Genomic DNA, 19,510 nt, shown 5'->3' on the forward strand with positions numbered 1-19,510 from the left:
TAGTTGGCAATAGGTACTGAAGTTAACTAGCCTTTGCATATAATGAAATCAGAAGAAAATTCTGTACTGATGTTAGACCTTCATTTCATAGACAGAACACCACAAAATGCCTTTCATTCTTTCCTTGCAATTTGTGCACAATATCTAGATAATAAAACTGAAATTCTTCACCACACAGTAAATGGTTGGGCCAGTTCTGTGCAGCTTTCATCCTTCTGTCTGTGAAGTCTTTGGGGAGAATATTCATATCTCAATTAGACTGTTCTACATGCAGAGGAAAGGTGAGTGCTCTGGGAAAGCAGCAGTATATATACAGTGAGAAAGGATTGTAGGTGCCCTTATAGACTTATAATTCTAATAGCTTTGTAAAGCAGCATGACACAGGGGCTGGGGATGTAGTTCAGTGCTAGAGTGCATACCTAGCATGTTCAAGACTCTGGGTTGGATCCTCAGCAATGGGGGAAAAAAAAGAAGTATAAAACCTCTTATCATGTCCACAGGGGAACAGATGGCAGGTCACTTATAAGGACTCTGCAATGTATGGACGCTGTATGTCCTTTGATGCAGCCTGCTGTTTTCTTTCACACCTACCGGCAGGACTAGCTGAGAAAGCTGGCGACTGGGCTGTCTAGGACACAGTGGGAGCAAGAAGGTATCCTTTAGGGCTAGCCACATTCCCTTGCTTTTTCTTTCCCTATGGTCCCCTCTTAGAACATTTAGGTAATGACTTCTCTCAAATGGCAGGACATAAAGCTTACAGAGATCTGAGTTTCTTTTTTCCCTCTTTTAATCTGTTGAGGCATAGCTGAAAATTAAAATCTGAGTCTCTTGAAGTAGAATGGGCTTGATCTCCTCACAGGCTCCACTGAGCTCTATTATCAGAAACACATCCTTTTTTTATGTGGTGCTGAGGATGGAATCCAGTGCCTCACACATGTGAGGCAAATGCTTTACCAATGAGCTACAGCCCCAGCCCAGAAACACATCTTAAAAAAAAAAAAAAAAAAAATTTAATTTTGCAGTGCTGGGAATGGAACTCAGAGCCTCACATATGCCAGACAAATGCTCTACCACTGAGTCACATCCCCAGCTCTGGAACACATCCTTTTTGAGAATGAACCTGCAACTTCATTAGTACCAAGTCTCATCTACTAAGCTATGTGGCCAGTGTTCAAAATGTATGAAGTCCTTATTGTATCTTTTTTGTTTAAACTTCAAGCTATAATTTTAAATGAAATGAATCTCTACCTTAGATGACCTATTTTCAACTACAGACAGGCACTAAGGAACCATTTTGTTCCATGATGTGTGGGACCCAAAAATCTATTTTGAGTGAACCTGTGTATTCTTAGCTGCATGTAATTTCCCAAAGTGGAGAAACAAGTTTTCTGTTGCAGAGTCTGTAGTCATAAGACCAGTTATGCCAGCACGTTTTCTTGTACATATTTACTAAAATGCCTTGCTTGCCTGCAGACTGTAAAGGGAACTATGGGGAAGAGAAAATAAATTTCCCTTAAATAAAAGTGGAGATATAATTGGGTCCCACTCCAGGCTCTGGACATCATAATCTTTTGAGCTTTGGACTGCAGGCCAGTTGACTCATGTCTTCATACAATGTTCAAAATCTTAAGTGAGTGTCTGTGAATGCAGGGATATTTACATTCTATTATGGATATGGAGTAACTAGGGACAAAGGAGGAGGCATAAGTCTGAAATTAGTGCAGAAAGCTTCACCTTTGTTTCTTCTCACTGGTGCCCAAAAGACCTATGTGAGAATTCGAATATTCCCAAGAATAGATTTTAGTTCTTAGATTAGCCAGGGAATTTCCCCAGACCCCTCAGTCACATGATCTATAACCAAGTTAGATTTGCTAGCCATTCTTTTGTTGTTAGTTGTAGTATTGGGGATGGAACCCAGGGCTTCATGTAGGCTATATAAGCACTCCAGCCATGACCTAAACCTCCAGCCCTTTTTGCCATACTTGATCAAGAACCACAACCCAAGGACTCACATCTGGGCAGGATTGATGCTGGATAAGAGTTAAGTAACCCTCTGGCATTTACTACTTTGTTGGATTCCAAATACTTGAAAAACAAAGTGCTGATGACTTCATGGACAGATCTTCAAGGCCAGAACAGAGTTAGGTGGAACACATGTGCAGATTCAGTCACCATTACCCAGTTCTTTCTTCTTTCTCCTCCACCCTTTTTCTTTCTTTCTGCCCAGGAATGAACCCAGGGCCTTGCACATGTAGGCACACGCACAGACTCTGAGGACTTTCTTGTACTTGCTTTCTCTTGCCTCTTTTTTCTTTTCCTTTCTCCACCCCCCCCACTACTTTCTTCAACTCTGTTACTTTTCAACAAATCTTATTTTCCCCGTAAATTTCTGCTACCTTTAAATTTTTCATGGTTATCTTCTTTACCCTGCCCCCCCCCACACACACACATTTGTGATCCACCCTTTAACTTCTGGATCATCTGTATCCTCCTTCCCCCCACCCCCAAAACCTCACTTTCATCCTCTTCTCATTGTTTTGGTGCACTACAGTTTTCATCCAAGGACCAATCACACACAGTGAAGAGATATAGGCATAGAACATATGTGCGTGAAGTTGGGGCAGCTCAAACCACTTTAAACTAATTCTGCCTTTTGAGTTTTTTTCAAGCTAAAATCTTTGAAACAAAAGCTAGCTATGTAAGAGCACACCCAAGGAGAAAGACACTAAAGAATTGTGGGTATGATTAATACAAATAGGTGAAGTAGCATTGCATTAGCAAAACATTCAATTAAAACAGGTCACAGTTAATAAGATTAAAATTGGAAAATCTATTTTTTACCTTTTTTGGTTTATTTTTATGGGAATAAATGTTTGCTCCCAGAAATGGAAAGACTGTTTTTAAAAACTGAGGGATCAAAGAGATCAGAAGTTGAATAGCCTAATCAATTTTTCTTAGCATACAAAAATGTTGTGTATTCCTTAACATTTACCATTATCATCTAGCATAAGTATAGCTTAAATGCCAATTTTTATACTATATGAGTTGTTCAACTTCCACTCCAGCAGACATTCTTTCTTTAAAAGTGCTAACAACCAATCAGGTTATAGCCAGACACTGAGCACTATCTTTAAGGTGGCTTTGTACATATCCATACAACATGCTAATTTTAGTTCAACAGATTTCCCATTTTGTGAGTTTTACCAACTCCAAATATTTATGTACTTAGATTTTTTAAGTCATATTATCTTATTTAACTTAAGGTTTTCTTAAAAATCTCACATATTATTCAGATTTCAAACTGAGACATATTTTTGAGACTTCTCCCTCCTGGCCCAACATCTGGGCAGAAGAAAGATTTGTAGGGACAATACACCCTTATTTGGCATTATAATCCCCAGGAAAGTAAAAGCAGATTATAATGAAGATGATACAAAGTGCAATTTGCTCTACCAGAATCTCAAGGCTTAGAGATAAACTGCCATCATACCTTCACCGCTTTCGGAGGAGAATTTTCCGAAAGGTTGGAGGCTCTGGCATCAGGACTCAGTGATTTGGTGGACACTGGCTGCTGGGCCTCACTCTTAACCTGGGCATTACCTGCTTGAGTTACAAAAGAAGGACATTTTATAGTATTTCATGGGAAATCTTAGAAAGAGCTTTTCCAAAAAAGCAAAGTTTGAGCATTTTCTATCAAAGAATGGTAGTTTCAACACCAAGAAAAACATTGTTCTTCTGATGAAGAATAAACTAAAACTTATGCTCCTTAGGTCCTCAGGTCCTCTTACAAATCGAGTCATCAGCAAACTTTCTCACCCTGTTCCACAAAAAGTGGGAATCAAAACAACCCTGTATAGGGGCTGGGGATGTGGCTCAAGCGGTAGCCCGCTTGCCTGGCATGCGTGCAGCCTGGGTTCGATCCTCAGCACCACATACAAACCAAGATGTTGTGTCTGTCGAAAACTAAAAAATAAATATTAAAAAAAATTCTCTCTCTCTCCCCTCTCTCTTAAAAAAAAAAAAATTCTCTCTCCCTCTCTCTCCAAACAAAACAAAACAACCCTGTATAAAAAAATTGCTGCCCAGCAGTATTCATGTTTCTTAAGGACATTTATAGACTTTGCTGACTTTTTGGTTGTTGGTATTCCCAATAACTTCTTGAGTGCTCCAACTAGAGCTGGGAAACTGAGGGAACACAAGGGCAAAAATATCATACCACATGTGTGCTCATGTGTGTTGTGCACATAATCTCACATTTTCTCCTTGGTTGGTCTTATAGCATATATCTATGAATAAAAATTGAGAAGAGGGCTCCATAAAGTTTTTTCATAATCACTGAAGTGTCAACTGCATAAGCAGATTTCCTGCCAGTACATCCCATGAACTCAGAAGAGGCATAGAAAAGCCATTGATACCGTTACTAAGGAATAATAATAAATTTTAAAATTCCTTAAAAATCTAGTATTTAGTCAACAAAGTACTAAAAGATTACAGCTTATTTTTCAAAAAAAGTTTTTCCAACCTAGTCAGAAATATTTCTAGTCCAAGCAAAATAATTGCAAAAGGAATGTTCCTGGATTCAATCGGTTAAGTTTGTTCTGAAATATTAAGGTAGGGTTTATTAAAGATCTGTTTAACTCATACTTCTACTTTATTTTTTCACTGAAGTCCTTTTTTTTTTTTTTTTGCCAGGTGCAATAGCACATACCTGGAATCCAAACAACTTGAGAAACTAAGGTAAGAGGATTGTAAGTTCAAGGACAGCCTTGGCAATTCAATGAGGCCCTAAGCAACCTTGCAAGACTCTGTCTTAAGATCCACATGTATTTTTAAATGACATGTTAAAAATCAGAATCAAAAGTGGGCATAGTAAAATTAAAAGTCCAAACATTTTTGTCTTTGGGATAAACTAAGCTTAAAAAAAGTCCAAAACAAGATTTTATGATGACAAACTTTAGCACCAGCATTAAAACCCCTACAGCCTATGGGGCTGGGATTGTGGCTCAGTGGTAGAGGGCTCGCCTACCATGCATGAGGCACTGGGTTTGATCCTCAGCACCACATAAATGTAAAATAAACTAACAAAACAAAACAAACAAAAAACCCTATAGACTAAAGAGGTTACTCAACTACCAGTTTTTTTTTTTTTTTTAAGAGAGAGTGGAAAGAGAGAGAGAGAGAGAGAGAGAGAGAGAATTTTTTAATATTTATTTTTTAGTTCTCGGCGGACACAACATCTTTGTATGTGGTGCTGAGGATCGAACCCGGGCAGCACGCATGCCAGGCGAGCGCACTACCGCTTGAGCCACATCCCCAGCCCCTCAACTACCAGTTTTTATCCCTATAAGTAAATAAAATACTTCTTGGACACACCTCTATTAAAATAAAACTTAAAAATTAGTTTACACAGCCTTAAGCCTGAAAGGGTTTAGTACAAAAGATAGGATAAGTTTGGTGAGCAAAGTATCAAAGGTATTTGTTTCAAGATAACCATATTTAATTGAATTCAACTGCTCCCTAAGCCATGAAATGTGTTAAGTGTATCCAAGCACCATTCCCCAAGCTGGGGACTGAACCCAGGGCTTCATGCATGCTAAGAAAGTGTTCTGCCACTGAGCTACATCTCCAGCCCAGCACCATTCCTTAAAACCAAGAGGAAGATTTCATTGGCTAAATTGTTGGATTTAGTACATTACTTTCTCAACATTAACAGTAATGGGGACACCTCTGAACCAAATATGTGTGGAGAAGTAAGAACTTACCTTCAAGAGCTAAAGGCAAATGTTTACGAGAGTCATCTTCGGCAGGGGTGGAATGGACTGTCAGGCTATTCTCAGTTGTAGAAGCCTACAAAAAAAGTGGGAAGAGGGATTAAGAATCACATTAAAAATAAAAGAGCAAACTGCTGTTAATGCCATAAAAACCTGCTGACTCCAGTCAGTCACTGGCTGCCTGGGGAAATAACGGGCACCAGAACAGCTGAGCATTTAAACAAGAGGCAGCAAAATGTCTTTTATGAGGATATTAACATGCCTCTCAATTACAGAGTAACTCGAGAAACATACTGCACTCAACTGCCAAAAGTGTGCCTCATCTCCCTTTATAAAAGAACTTCTAAACCACATCATTCCACTCTCAAAAAACAAGCAAAACAAAAACTCCTATGTCAAGGAAAGCAAAGCTCTTCTCTATATAACCTAATACAATCTAGGCAAGATAAAGTATTTAAATACGAGAACTTTTTTTTTTTTTTTTGTACTTAGTTATTGAAATCTGAGGGGCTTAACCACTGAGCTACATCTCCATCCTTTTTAATTTATTTATTTTGAGACAGGGTCTCATTAAGTTCAGTAACTTAGTGAGGCCTGGAACTTGAAATCCTGCCTCAGCCTCCTGAGTCACTGGAATTACAGGTGTGGACCACCAAGCCCTGCCAGGAACCATTCTTGTTCTTTTATTTTCCTAATTGCCAATTCTCAACCAAACGCATTCCACTGAAAGAAACTTGCCCATAACTGAAGACCTTTTGATAACTAAAAAACAAATTTACCCCTACTATTATTTTCAAAGTTAGTTTCTTAAAAAGGCATTTAAAAAGCCCAGTCTCAAAATGGCAGTGTTTAACAAAATGGCAGATTCTTATGTATCAGGTGTATATCTTTTCCTCAGATCAAATTTAAATAAAAGTACTCTCTACTAATCTCTCTCTGATTTTTACTGGCCCCTAGGCCTTTCCAGGATCCCTTCCACATCCCAAATCTTGAAGGGTCAACAGGTGAGCCAATGTACATTCTTCAAGTAATATTGATTCATTCAGACATTGGATTTTATTGGTAATACTAAGTGTTTATATCAGGATTTCTAAAGTACTGAATAAATTTACAATGGAGATTAAGTTGTTGGTGGACCTATACTTGAACATCAGCAGGGTTTTTTAAAAAAATATTAATTTTTTTAGTTGTAGGTGGACACAATAGCTTTATTTCATTTTTATGTGGTGGTGAGTTTTGAACCCAGTGCCTCATGTGTGCTTGGTGAGCACTCTATCACTGAGCCACAACCCCAGCCCCTGGTATTGTTTTTTAATATTTATTTTTTAGTTATAGTTGGACACAATACCTTTATTTTATTTATTTATTTTTATGTGGTGCTGAGGATCGAACCCAGGGCCTTGCACATGCTAGGCAAGGACTCTACAGCTGAGCCACAACTCCAGCCCCAGCAGGGTTGTTTTTTCTACTCTCATTTCATTACAAGAATTTTGACAAGGCATAAAACAAACCAGCATGACAGCTGACATTTACTGAGTGTTTACTCTGTACCAGGTATTGGACTGATCACTTTACATACATTATTTCATTCAATGATATGAAATAATTTTTTGAAAGCTGTGCAATGGCTATAAAACACTCTTCAACTCTTGCTTAGTAGGTTCATCCATTCTAGGATGTTTTTCTTTCACCTCTAATTTGGTCACCTTGAACCTGTGGGGTATACCTAGTGCCAAGAATGACATCATTGCACATGGCCAACCAGATGACTTCACTGCAGGAACTTCCAGGCAGAAGCACATGAGATTTTGTTCAAACATTTCATTATAGGAAAGCACAAATTCATTTGCAAGAGGAGAAAGGGAAGAAAAATATCTTGACAAAATATTCCATTTCAAGAAAGTTCACCCTAGCATTAATGTTCTTTTGGAGCAAGACAAAGTTCAAATAGGCTTTAGGTACTATTTAACAAAAACTAGGCATGCAGCCAAAAGGATAGCTGTGGCTCTGAAATTTTTTGCTGACTTAACAGCAGCCAATAGCTTATAAACCTGCAGTAAATACTTGAAGAATATCTGCTGAATTTATCCTCTTTCTTTCCCACCTACTCCCCGATTTGTGATTCAGCTGCACTAATGCCCTCTCAGGCTCTAATTAAAATGTTCTGATCCTCCAGTTCAACCCAGAGTTCCAGTTTCAAATCAGCATGAAGACAATCAAGAAGGAAGCACAAGATCACATACAAGGACAACCCAAGCATTATTTTCCAAACTATGCTCCTGGGGTAAAAATGAAGGAACCTCAATGCTGGAATATTTTTCTCTTAAATGTTCTTTTTTATAGAGTATAAGGAAAATTCCAAGTATACTTACTTGAGGTTCTTAAGAAATAATCACCTATTTAAAATATGGGAAACCAGGCAGTTTAAGGAGAGAACTCATTTGATACAAGACACAGACATGTGACCTACACTAATGCCTTAGCACACTGTTGTAAGGATGTACACAATTTATTTGACAACTTTATAATTTATAACCATGTAACATGTGAATATCAAGTATTTTGTCTTATTCGAGCTCTTCCTGTCTCAGCCTCTTGAGCCCCTGGGATTATAGGCATGCACATGGTGCCGGTCTAGATAATGATTTGGAAAAAAATATGATAAACTCATCTGGCATAAATTGTTACCTATTGCAACTAAGCCATTCATCTAATAATTAGGACATAAAATACAAATATGGTTTGCTTAAAGTCTTTTAGTGGCTTTCTGTTGCTACCTGATTATATTCAAACTTCATGTCGTGTGTGTGTGTGTGTGTGTGTGTGTATATGAGATTCTTGGAATTGAACCCAGGGCCTCATGTAAGCTAGGCAAGTGCCCTACCACTGAGTCACTTCCCCAGCACCCCCCCCCCCTTTTTTGCTTTATTTTGAGATAGTTTTGTTAAATTGCCCAGACTGGCCTCAAATTTGCCATCTTCTTGCCTCAACCTCCTAAGTAACTGAGAATTCAGGCATGTTCCACCACACCCAGTTTGCATCCAAATCAAGACTTTTTTTTTTTTTTTTTTTTGGTACTAGGGATTGAACCTGGGGCACTTAACTACTGAGCCATATCCCCAACCCTTTTTTGTATTTTATTGAGACAGGGTCTCACTGAGTTGCTTAGGGCCTTGCTAAGTTGCTAAGGCTGGCTTTGAACTCATGGTCCTCCTGACTCAGCCTCCTAAACTGCTGGGATTACAGGCATGCACTACTGTGCCTGGCCAAATCCAAACCTTTAATGGTGACATATAAAGCTTTTCCAGACCATTCCCTGGTCCTCCATCTGTCTCTTACCCCTGCCTATATGTACATTGCTCAAGTCAAGACAACTAGACTGCAACTCCTAAGCAAGCTATGATCTCTGTTTTTCAAATCTGTTGTTTGCCTTCACTTCCCTTTCTTACTCTACTTTTCCCTTATGCACTTGGCCTATGTCAGCATATTCTTCAAGATTTGGCTCACATATAACCTTCTTGAGGAACTCAGGTTAAGTATCCTTCATCTGAGCTTGCATGGCCCTATACACTCTCTCATAGCACCAATCACATTTGTTTTACAGTAGCCAACCTGTTACCTCCCCCACCCATTCTGTTAGTTTCCCTGCATATAAAGGCCACATAGTTTGTCTTTAGTTTTAAACTCAGTATTTTCCTATACTTAGAATAGTGACTAGCTTTCAAAATACTTTTGAGTTAGGGCTGGGATGTAGCTCAGTGGTAGGGTTCTTGCCTACTGTGTGCAAGATCTTGATACCAAGCACTGCAAAAACCAAAAACCAAAAACCAAAAATACCCTGGGAGAAAATATAGTATTTTCTTGAATAAAGTGTGTTAAACAAGTTAGTGGGGTGGTATGCATCTGCAGTTCCAGTTATTTAGGAGGCTGAGAGAGACTTACTTGGAGGAAGGAGCTAGAGATCAACATGGGCAACATAGCATATTTCAAAAAATACCCCCAAAACACCAACAAAAAAATTATAAACCAATAAATTTTTAAAAGAAAAAAGAAATCTTACCCAAAATGTGTTAAGTATGAAGTTAAATTAAGAATATACAAGCATTTAAAATCCAACAGAGTTTTAAAAATCACTTTAGTTCTATGCCCTCTGAGCATTTGCTGAGCAAAAGAATTTTCCAGTGAAGGCTCATTATTTGGTCAGCTATAAGTTGCTGAAATTGTGTGGCCTGCAAAAATGACAATCTGTCCTGGCAGCTGCTACCAAATTCCCAGACACTCTACAGCCTACAGTTAGAGTTGTTTCTAATTTTAAGCATCTAATTCAGAACACATGCTCCCCTGGCAACTGGACATCAGACTGTTCAACCTACCTTTTCTCCCTCCTGATGGGAGATGCAGACCTCAGGACCTGGGGGCACATTCTCCTTTTGTTCCAATTTATGAGTTTTGATTTCACCACCACTGGTTTTCAACTCATTCTATAAAATAAAAATAACTTGTGAATTTTTAAAGAAAAATTCTTGCCATTCCATTCTCTTCATCGCACATCTTTCAAATAAACTTGGAATGTTAAAAAATTCTTCTTAGAGGCTTCAGGTCAAATCAACCCCGTAATTCTCACAAGCAAAACCCATTTACTAGTGAAATGACAAAAGCAGCTGTGTGGACACATACCTCAGAGTTAAATATTTGGACACTAATTAGAATACAGACACACGGACATGGACACACACAAACCACCCTGGCACACAATGTTCTTGTGATTCACTCGTCTAGCAGCAGAGCTTGTGGAAATGCAAAGCTTGTGAGTTTTATCAGAAAGGACCATTCTGGAGCAGGGGAAAGGAGATGCCAAGTGCCAATAATTAAGAAAATATACTGACCATATATATAAATGCCCGGCCTGGAAAGAGAGACAGGGATGATGTATACATATAAAAACTGAAATTATATTTAATGATAACATAAAACAACCTTTTTCTATGGGACTTTCAAAAACATATTTATCAAAAAAATTCATATAAGACATACTTTATTCTATTTCTCATATCAAAGCCTCAAAATAAAAAAGCATGCATTAACACAATCATAAGAAATAAACACAATCATGTTTTTTCCTTCCTACTATATCCAGCAGGTAAGTTCATTTTAATATTCTGAGAATATTACCTGCTGTATCTAAAATCAACACAGAGACAGATGAATGTAGACATCTCCTACTGTTAGTCTGCTAGTAATTTAGTAATCTAGTACCTCTGTGATTCTTTAAGCATGGGAAGAAACAGCAATTTTTGGACCCAGAGTAATGAAGGGAAAGTGAGTATGACTGATTTACTCAGGTCTGGAATTCCAGATTAAGACACACTGCTCTTGAGGTGCAGACAAAACATGACAACCCTATTTACTTCTGACCCCATCTCAAAACTATACCTCCACAGCTACTGCCAGAGAAGATGGGCCTTCTAACAACCATATTCTGTGAGGGGCCTGAGAAATTCTTTTGGGACAAGATAAAATGTACTTCTCACAAGAACTCCTAGAGCCAGCCATGGTGGCTCACACCTGTAATCCCAGTTACATGGGAGGCTGAGGTAGGAGGATTATAAGTTTGAGGCCAGCCTCCACAATTTATCAAGACCCTATCTCAAAATAAAAAAGGGCTGGTTTTGTAGCTCAGTGGTAAAGCACCTCTGGTTCAATCTCATTATATATATATAAAAAAAATCTAAAGACTTCCTAACTCTTAAAATCTCCAGAGAAGGAAAACTGTAATGTAAAAACTCTATTAAGAGGGGGAAAAAAAAGTCACTGAATAGATTTTCTCACTTATGGAATCAGTTAGATGGAATGTTTGCAGCAAGAGGACACAGAGAAGAAGCAACCTCCTCTAAAGGAGCAAAGTAAGCTTCCCAAATCACCTATTTGCTCTACCTCCTGATCTATCTTCTAAGTGACATCTAAATTTGCTTTATTATTCACATTGTCTATGAATAATGAGCCTGGAATTCCACATTACTTCTTATTAAAATTTCTGCAAGAAGTTGAGATGAAATTATTCATTGCTCAGAGAATTAGTCCACCAATACTACTGGAAATACACAGTTAATTATTAGGGGGAAAAGAAAACTGAACTCCTGGAATAGATATTATGTAAAATATGAAGGGAAAGTGAGTATGACTGATTTACTCAGAGTTTGTTAAGAAATTTGGACATCAATAGATGAATGGTTTGTAATTTCAAATTTTAGAAGGAGCAAAATCTGAAAGAAAAACATTTATGCTTAAAAAATTAAAGAAGAAAAAAGAATAATACGGATGTGTTTATACCTATATGTAGGTGTAGGTACACATGAACATATGGGATATAAAAAGTAACTTTAGTCAGGCATGGTGGTGGGTGACTATAATCCCAGCTACTCAGGATCAGGCTAAGGCAGGAGAATTGCAAGTTAAGGTCAACTTCAGCAACGTAGAAAGACCCTGTCTCAAAATAAAAAATAAAAAGGTTCAGGAGTAAAGTTCTCCAAGGATCAATCCCTAGTACTACTTTACAAAAAATAAAATAAAATAACAATTTCAATTAAGCCCTTATGTGGTGTCAATTTGCCAGTTAAGCATAGGAAAATGTAAAATAAAAGATCATTCATTCTCTCTGGAATATCAGATTTTTGTGCTTTTTAAGGATGTCATCTTTCCTGTCTTTTCTCCCCTTTTTAAAATACACTACTCTACTTCCGCAGGAAATCATTACATCATAAGGATTAAAGACTAAGTGGACTGGGGCTGGACTTGTGGCTCAGTGGTACAGTGCTTGCCTCATTTGTGTGAGGCACTGGGTTTGATCCTCAGCACCACATAAAAATAAATAAATAAACAAAATAAAGGTATAGTGTCCATCTACAACTAAAAAAAAAAGATTAAGTGAACCATATATTTTATAATTCTTTTAATTTTTTTCTTTTTAAATATTTCTTTTAGTTGTCAATAGACCTTTATTTAATTTATTTATATGCAGTGCTGAGAATTGAACCCAAGGCCTCATACTTGCTAGGTAAGCACTCTACCACTGAGCCACAATCCCAGCCCTGTATGATTCATTTTTATGGAATGTTTAGAATAGGCTGTTTCATAAAGACAAAAAGTAGATTAGTGGTTGCTAGGGCACTGGGGATGGGGTTTGGATTAACTACAAAGTACAAGGTTTCTTTAGGGAATGACAAAAATATTCTGAAATTAGACAGTAGTGATAATTTTACAACCTTATAAATAAAAAATTACTTAAATGTATACTTTATTCTTTTATGTTGTTTTGTTTTGTTTTGTACCAGGGATTGGACCCAAGGGCACTCAACTACTGAGCCACATCCCCAGCCCTTTCTTATTTTTTATCTTGAGATAGGGTCTTACTGTGTTGCTTATAGCCTCTCTAAGTTGCTGAGGTTGGCTTTGAACCTGTGATCCTCCTGCCTCAGCCTCCCAAACTGCTGGGATTACAGGCATGCGCCATCCACCCCCCAGCTAAAATATATACTTTAAAATGGTGATTTTAGCTGGGTGAGGTGGCCCATGCCTGTAATCCCAGAGGCTTGGCAGCTGAGGCAGGAGGGTTCAAAGCTAGCCTTAGCAACTTAGAAAGGCCCTAAGCAACTTAGTGAGACACTGTCTCAAAAAAATAAAAAATGAAAAAAAGGATTGGGGATGTTGCTCAGTAATTAAGCAGAACTGGGATCAATCCCTAGTTAATAATAATAATATAATAATAATAATAATAAAATGATGATTTTGTTGTGTGACTTACATAAATAAAAAATTATAAAACATCTACATTCATGTTGAATACTGATATATCTCTTTTTCTCTCTCTTTTTTTTTTTTTTTTTTAGTACTGGGAATGGAGCTCAGGAGCACTCAACCACTAAGCCACATCCCCAGCCCTATTTTGTATTTTATTTAGAGACAAGAGTCTCACTGAGTTGCTTAGTGCCTTGCTTTTGTTGAGGCTGGTTTTGAACTCACGATCCTCCTGCCTCAGCCTCCCAAGCTGCTGGGATTATAGGCATGTGCCACCGTGCCCGGCCACTGCTATTTCTCTTTAATATTATCTCTTCTTTCCTCAAAAACCAAAATAAGGGGGCTGGGGTTATGGCTCAGTGGTAGAGCACTCTCCTCATATGTGCGAGGGCCTGGGTTTGATCCTCAGCACCACATAAAAATAAATAAATAAAAGTATTGTGTCCAACTAGAGCTAAAAAGTAAATATTAAAAAAAATAAATAAAGGTTAGAGATGTAGCTCAATGTTTGACCACTTGCCTAACATGTGCCAGGCCCTGGGTTTGATTCCAGGCAATACAAATAAATAAATAAATAAAATTAAGTTAAATCTTTTCTGTTAGCCAGGCATAGTAGTATATGCTTATTGTCTCAGCTACTCAGAAGGCCTGAGGCAGGAGGGTCACTTGAGTCCAGAGTGCAAGTCCAGCCTGAGGAATACAATGAAACCTCCTATCAAAAACAAACCAACTCTAGGGCTGGAGTTGTGGCTCAGCAATAGTGCACTTGCCTGGCATGTGAGGCACTGGGTTCAATTCTCACATATAAATAAATAAAATAAAGGTTTATCAACAACTAAGAAAAAAACAACTCTAAATATTATTGTTAAAATGAATAAAACTATACCTCTTGGCAATGACAATGAAAACATTCATTAGGAGAATGAGGAAAACTCTGTGACATTACTGACTGGTAACATCATACAAAAAAATATGAATGTGAAAGAGCTAGAAGAATGAAGTCAGCGTTAGAACACAGTAAAGACTACAAATGAAGTGAGGGCAGGATTTATGTGAAGAGAGACTGACTAGCGGCAGAGAAAGGATCAGGGCCTAAGGGTTGGGAGACACTTCCTAGTTCCAGTGTTCAGCGACAGTGACAGGCTGGGGGAGCGAGTGAAGGAGAGATTCAGAACACATACCGTATAGTTGGTTGAACTACTTTGTTTGGACACAGCCGCCTGGTACTTGGCCATTCGATCCTTTATGGAGGTTTCTGAGAGGCGTGGGAGTTCCAGGTTTCGCTTACTTTCATTTTTCTCTGAGTTGAATGCAGAGGATGACAACTGACCTGGAAGCACATAAACAACAGGCTTTGTTAGGTGGTAACATGCGATTCCAGTGGTTTACTAATTTTACATTTGGGCTACTGAAATCTAAAGGTCAATTTCTTCTATTAAAAAGGACAAGGGCTGAGGTTGTAGCTCAGTGGTAGAGCGCTTGCCTGGCACGTGTGAGCGACTGGGTTCACTCCTCAGGACCACATAAAAGTAAATAAAGTATAAATGTACAACTTAAAAAAAAATTAAAAAGGACAAAGAAGAAAATCAGAAACATATCTGTTATTTATAATATTCATTCACTTTCTTAACACTAAGAGGAGAAGCTTTACCATAATTAAGCATGGTATATTTTAAAATTCTAGCTAATTTGACATATGGAAAAATAGAAGATCTCAATGCTCTCTTTTTTAAAATGTTTTTTTCTTCTTTAGTTGTAGATGGACACAATGCATTTACTTTATTTATTTTTATGTGGTGCTGAGGATCGAACCCAGTGCCTCAGGCATGCCAGTTGAGCAATCTACCACTGAGCCAGAACTTCCAGCTCTCAATGCTCTTTTAATTTGTATATCTTTGATTACCAGAAGTTTGATGATTTTCTTGTGCTTATTAATTTTTTTGTGTGAAATGCTTATACCCTTCCCTCAACATGATAACTGCACCATAATAATTTCAACAGTAACATAGGAAAACCAATCTTCTTTTTTGGTGGGTAGAAAGGTACTAGGGATCAAATTTAGGGCCTTGCTTATGCTAAGCATATGTTCTACCACTAAGCTACATCTCCAGCCCCAGGATCACCAATCTTGATTATAAGTGATACAGCCTATCTATTGAAGCCCTCAAGTCCCAGACAACTGAGGAGCCAAAGTGTCAGTAGTATTTTACTTGTAATTCCTCAAAGGCTTCCTTTGGTTCTCACATTTTGACAAGGATAGATTAAAAACATAAGACAAGTGTGGACGTGGTGGCACACACCTATAAACCCAGCAGCTCAGGAGGCTGAGACAGGAGAATGGCGAGATTTCAAAGCCAGCGGCTAAGCAACTCAGTGAGACCCTGTCTCTAAATAAAATACAGAAAAGGGCTGTGGATGTGGCTCAGTGGTCAAGTGTCCCTGAGTTCAATCCCTAGTATCACCACCAAAAAAAAAAAAAAAAAAAAAACAAACAAAAAAAAAACCCAACAACACAAAAAAGCTGCCAGGTGCAGTAGCACACTCCTGTAATCCCAGTGACTTGGGAGGCTGAGGCAGGAGGACCATGAGTTCAAGACCAACCTCAGCAATTTAGTGAGTCCTGAAGCAATTTAGGTAAGTCTTAAGCAATTTAGTGAGATCCTGTCTCAAAATAAAAATAAAAAGGGCTGGGGATGTGACTCAGTGTAAAGCACCCCTGGGTTCAATCCCCAGTACCACTAAACAAAACAACAACAACAAAAAACACTCGCACAGGAAAAGCTTTAGAGAGCAATGAGATTTGCGAATGTACCTGACAGAATTCCTTTTAATTTGTGTGTTATTCTTCTTCTAGAAGCATTGGCCTTGGGTCCAAAAGTCATTACTTCTAATAAATGCTCTCTAAAAGATATCACACATAAGGAACTCTGCTTACCTGGACCTATTTCCAAGTCATCCAAAGAATAGCTGTTTTCAGAGATCCTCCTTCCACCTGTATTTCGGCTTTGGGCCCAAAGAATCTGTATAGAAAACAAATACACTTTGAATAGAAGATGGGATATCTTCATTAAATATTTAAGTCATTTTTTTTAGTAATATAATCCGTAAGAGATTAGATTTTATATATTTTTTCACATTCTATAGATTTTTTTCTTCTTCAGTGCTGGGAATGGAATCCAGGGGGCCTCATACATGTCAGGCAAGTGCTCTACCACAGAGCTACATCCCCAGCCCCATTCCAAAGATTTTTAAAAAATATTATAAATATCAAGCTCTACATTTCATAAGTGCTTAGAGTTAAAAAAAAAAGTAATTCTATATAGGTAATGCTTTCTGCTAAGGATTACTGCCTAATCAGTTATACCAGCAAGCAATGTAATTTAAATAGTCATTGAAGGGAAATCCTCACGTCCCAGATAACAGTGACATATCCCTCCTGACTGCCAAGGCCTCATGGCGACATCTACTATTTCCTGTCTCCTGCTCACTTTACCCCTGCTGCTTCTGTCTTGGTCATGTCTTCATCAACTTTCCCCTGGACTACTGGATTACCTTATTATTATTATTATTAGTTTTGTACCAGGGATTGATCCCAGGGGGGCTTAACCACTGAGTCACGTCCCCAGCCCTTTTAGAGACAGGGTTTCACTGAGTTGCTTAGGGCCTAGCAAATGCCTGTTCCTTTAAGATTCAGTGTAAGCAAATGAAGTCTGACCTATCTCTTCCACATAAATGTGGTAGTCCTTTCTGTATTCTCAAGGTGTCTGATCACACTTCTGTACAAAGCTTACCATGATGTTGTGTGACTATCCTATGGGCCTGTAAACTCACTAAGGATATAGAGTCTGTGCTTTTTTTATTTTATTATTTTATTTTTTGGTTAGACACAATACCTTTATTTTGTTTATTTATTTATTTTTATGTGGTGTTGAGGATCGAACCCAGGGCCTCATGCATGCTAGGCGAGCGCTCTACCACTGAGCCACAACCCCAGCCCGAGTCTGTGCTTTTTCATCCATATATTTCCAGAATTCTTTATAGAAGAGGATGGTACATATTGTTGAATGAATTATTTTGTGACTCCTGAAAATCCCTATATTATAACTCTCATATCTTGAGTAGATCTCTAACTAAAATTATAATTTTCAAGACTGGAAATGTAACTCAAGAGAAAGTCACTTAGTGTCATAGAATATTCCCATAGGGAACATGGTTATTTAGTTTGAATGATAGCCTTCAACCTGATCCTATCATTCAAATCTCAGTTTATTTCTAGATAACCTGAAATAGGAAAGACAGTTGAAAGTCAGTATGACAGGAGATAAAATATTGAGCACCTTTTGAATTCAACATTAACAGAAGTCATTAAATCTTTAAATTCATCGGACTAATCAATTTAATGGTGAAGATCAAGAAGATTTACTATCACTTCTATAATTTTTTTTTTTAACCATTCCCCTTCTCCTTAAAGATAGAAAGCATATATTTCAGAAACCAGAGCTAGGGAGCTGGGGTTGTGGCTCAGTGGCAGAGCACTTGCCTAGCACAAGTGAGGCACTGGGTTCAATCCTCAGCACGACATAACAATAAATAAATAAATAAATAAATAAATAAATAAATAAATAAATAAATAAAATAAAGGCATTGTGTCCATCTACAACTAACTAACTAACTAACTAAATAAATAAATAAATAAATCAGAGCCAGGGATTAATTTGTACAACACCAATTAGGAATAGTTTCTTACAAATTCAGTATACATGTAATTTATCTTCAATCAACTTTGCTAATTATACTAGTAATTCTTTTTCTTTTTGGTGGTACTGGGGATTGAATCCAGGGGCACTCTACCACTGAGTTATATCCTCAGTCTTATTTTTTTAGATAGGGTCTTGCTAAGTTGCCTAGGCTGGCCTCAAACTTGTGACCCTCCTGCTTCAGTTTCCCCAAGTATCTGGTTATTACAGGTGTGCCACCCTGCCCAGAATGAATCTACTCTTATTGTTTTTTGATAGCAGGGATTGCTTAACCACTGAGCCACACCCCCAGCCCTTTTTATTTTTTGTTTTGAGATAGGGTCTTGTTAAGTTGCGTAGAGCCTTGCTTAATTGCTGAAGCTGGTTTTGAACTTGCAATCCTCTTGCCTCAGCCTTCCAAATTGCTGGGATTATAGGCATGTTGGGATTATGTCACCAAGCCCATCTTGAATCTATTTTTAACAAAACCCAAAATAAGCTTACCAACCCTGATCTTGCCACACCATACATAGTTCAGCTTCACCAACATTAACAATATCCATGTGATTTATAGGGCTCAGTACACTCTGATTTGGTATGCAGACCCCCATTTGAAAGGAAGGTTATCAACAAGGTGAAGAGAAGGGCTAGTAGAATACCCTCCATCCACATTTTTTGTTTTTATTCTCAAAACAGTTCTCATTTGCTCATTGCTATAGTTTGGATCTAGACTGTCTCCCAAAGGCCCATGTATTGAAGGCTTGAGTTCCCCAGCTTAGTATAATTGGGAGGTGAAGCCTAATGGGAGGTTTTAGGGCATGGGAGATGCCATCAAAAGAGATTGTGGGATCCTGGTTTCTCCCCACTGCCACCCTTAATTCCCAGCCATGAGGAGATTGTGGCACCCTAGCCTCTCTTTTCTTTCTCTTGCTGCCCAGCTATAAAGGAGTGGTTTTGTTCCACTACATACTTCCTCTATGACGTGCTCCCCCTCAGCAGAGGCCTAAAAGAAATAGATCTGCCTGATCAGAATTGAAACTTCAAAACTGTGAGCCAAACTAAATCTTTTTTCTTTGTAAGTTGATTATCTTAGGTATTTGATATAATATCAGAAAGCTGACTGACAAATCATTCAAATAAATTCCACTGATTATTCCAAATGTTGCTGCACTTCAAGATAACCACTTAGAAAAGTTGCAAAAATTAGAA

The 19,510-nt window shown here is 38.0% G+C and overlaps 1 protein-coding gene across 6 annotated transcripts in view; it reads right to left on the bottom strand.

Annotated features, from left to right (window-relative positions):
- The window catches only part of LIMA1 (LIM domain and actin binding 1), a 98,413-nt gene that overhangs the window by 9,713 nt on the left and 69,190 nt on the right, over positions 1 to 19,510 (bottom strand). Inside the window, exons 5-9 of one of the 6 annotated variants that reach the window (XM_081309077.1) lie at positions 16,501 to 16,585; positions 10,658 to 10,677; positions 10,145 to 10,252; positions 5,763 to 5,847; positions 3,491 to 3,603 (exon numbers count right to left, since the gene is read on the bottom strand). In XM_081309077.1, coding sequence (XP_081165203.1) covers positions 3,491 to 3,603; positions 5,763 to 5,847; positions 10,145 to 10,252; positions 10,658 to 10,677; positions 16,501 to 16,585 — 411 coding nt within the window. Of the gene's footprint in view, positions 1 to 3,490; positions 3,604 to 5,762; positions 5,848 to 10,144; positions 10,253 to 10,657; positions 10,678 to 14,746; positions 14,905 to 16,500; positions 16,586 to 19,510 lie in introns of those variants that run through there. The other 5 variants (XM_081309076.1, XM_081309075.1, XM_081309074.1 and 2 more) reach the window with 5 other exon arrangements.

Source organism: Spermophilus citellus (genome assembly GCF_964194105.1).
Source record: "Spermophilus citellus genome assembly, chromosome: 10".
Lineage (NCBI taxonomy): Eukaryota > Metazoa > Chordata > Mammalia > Rodentia > Sciuridae > Spermophilus > Spermophilus citellus.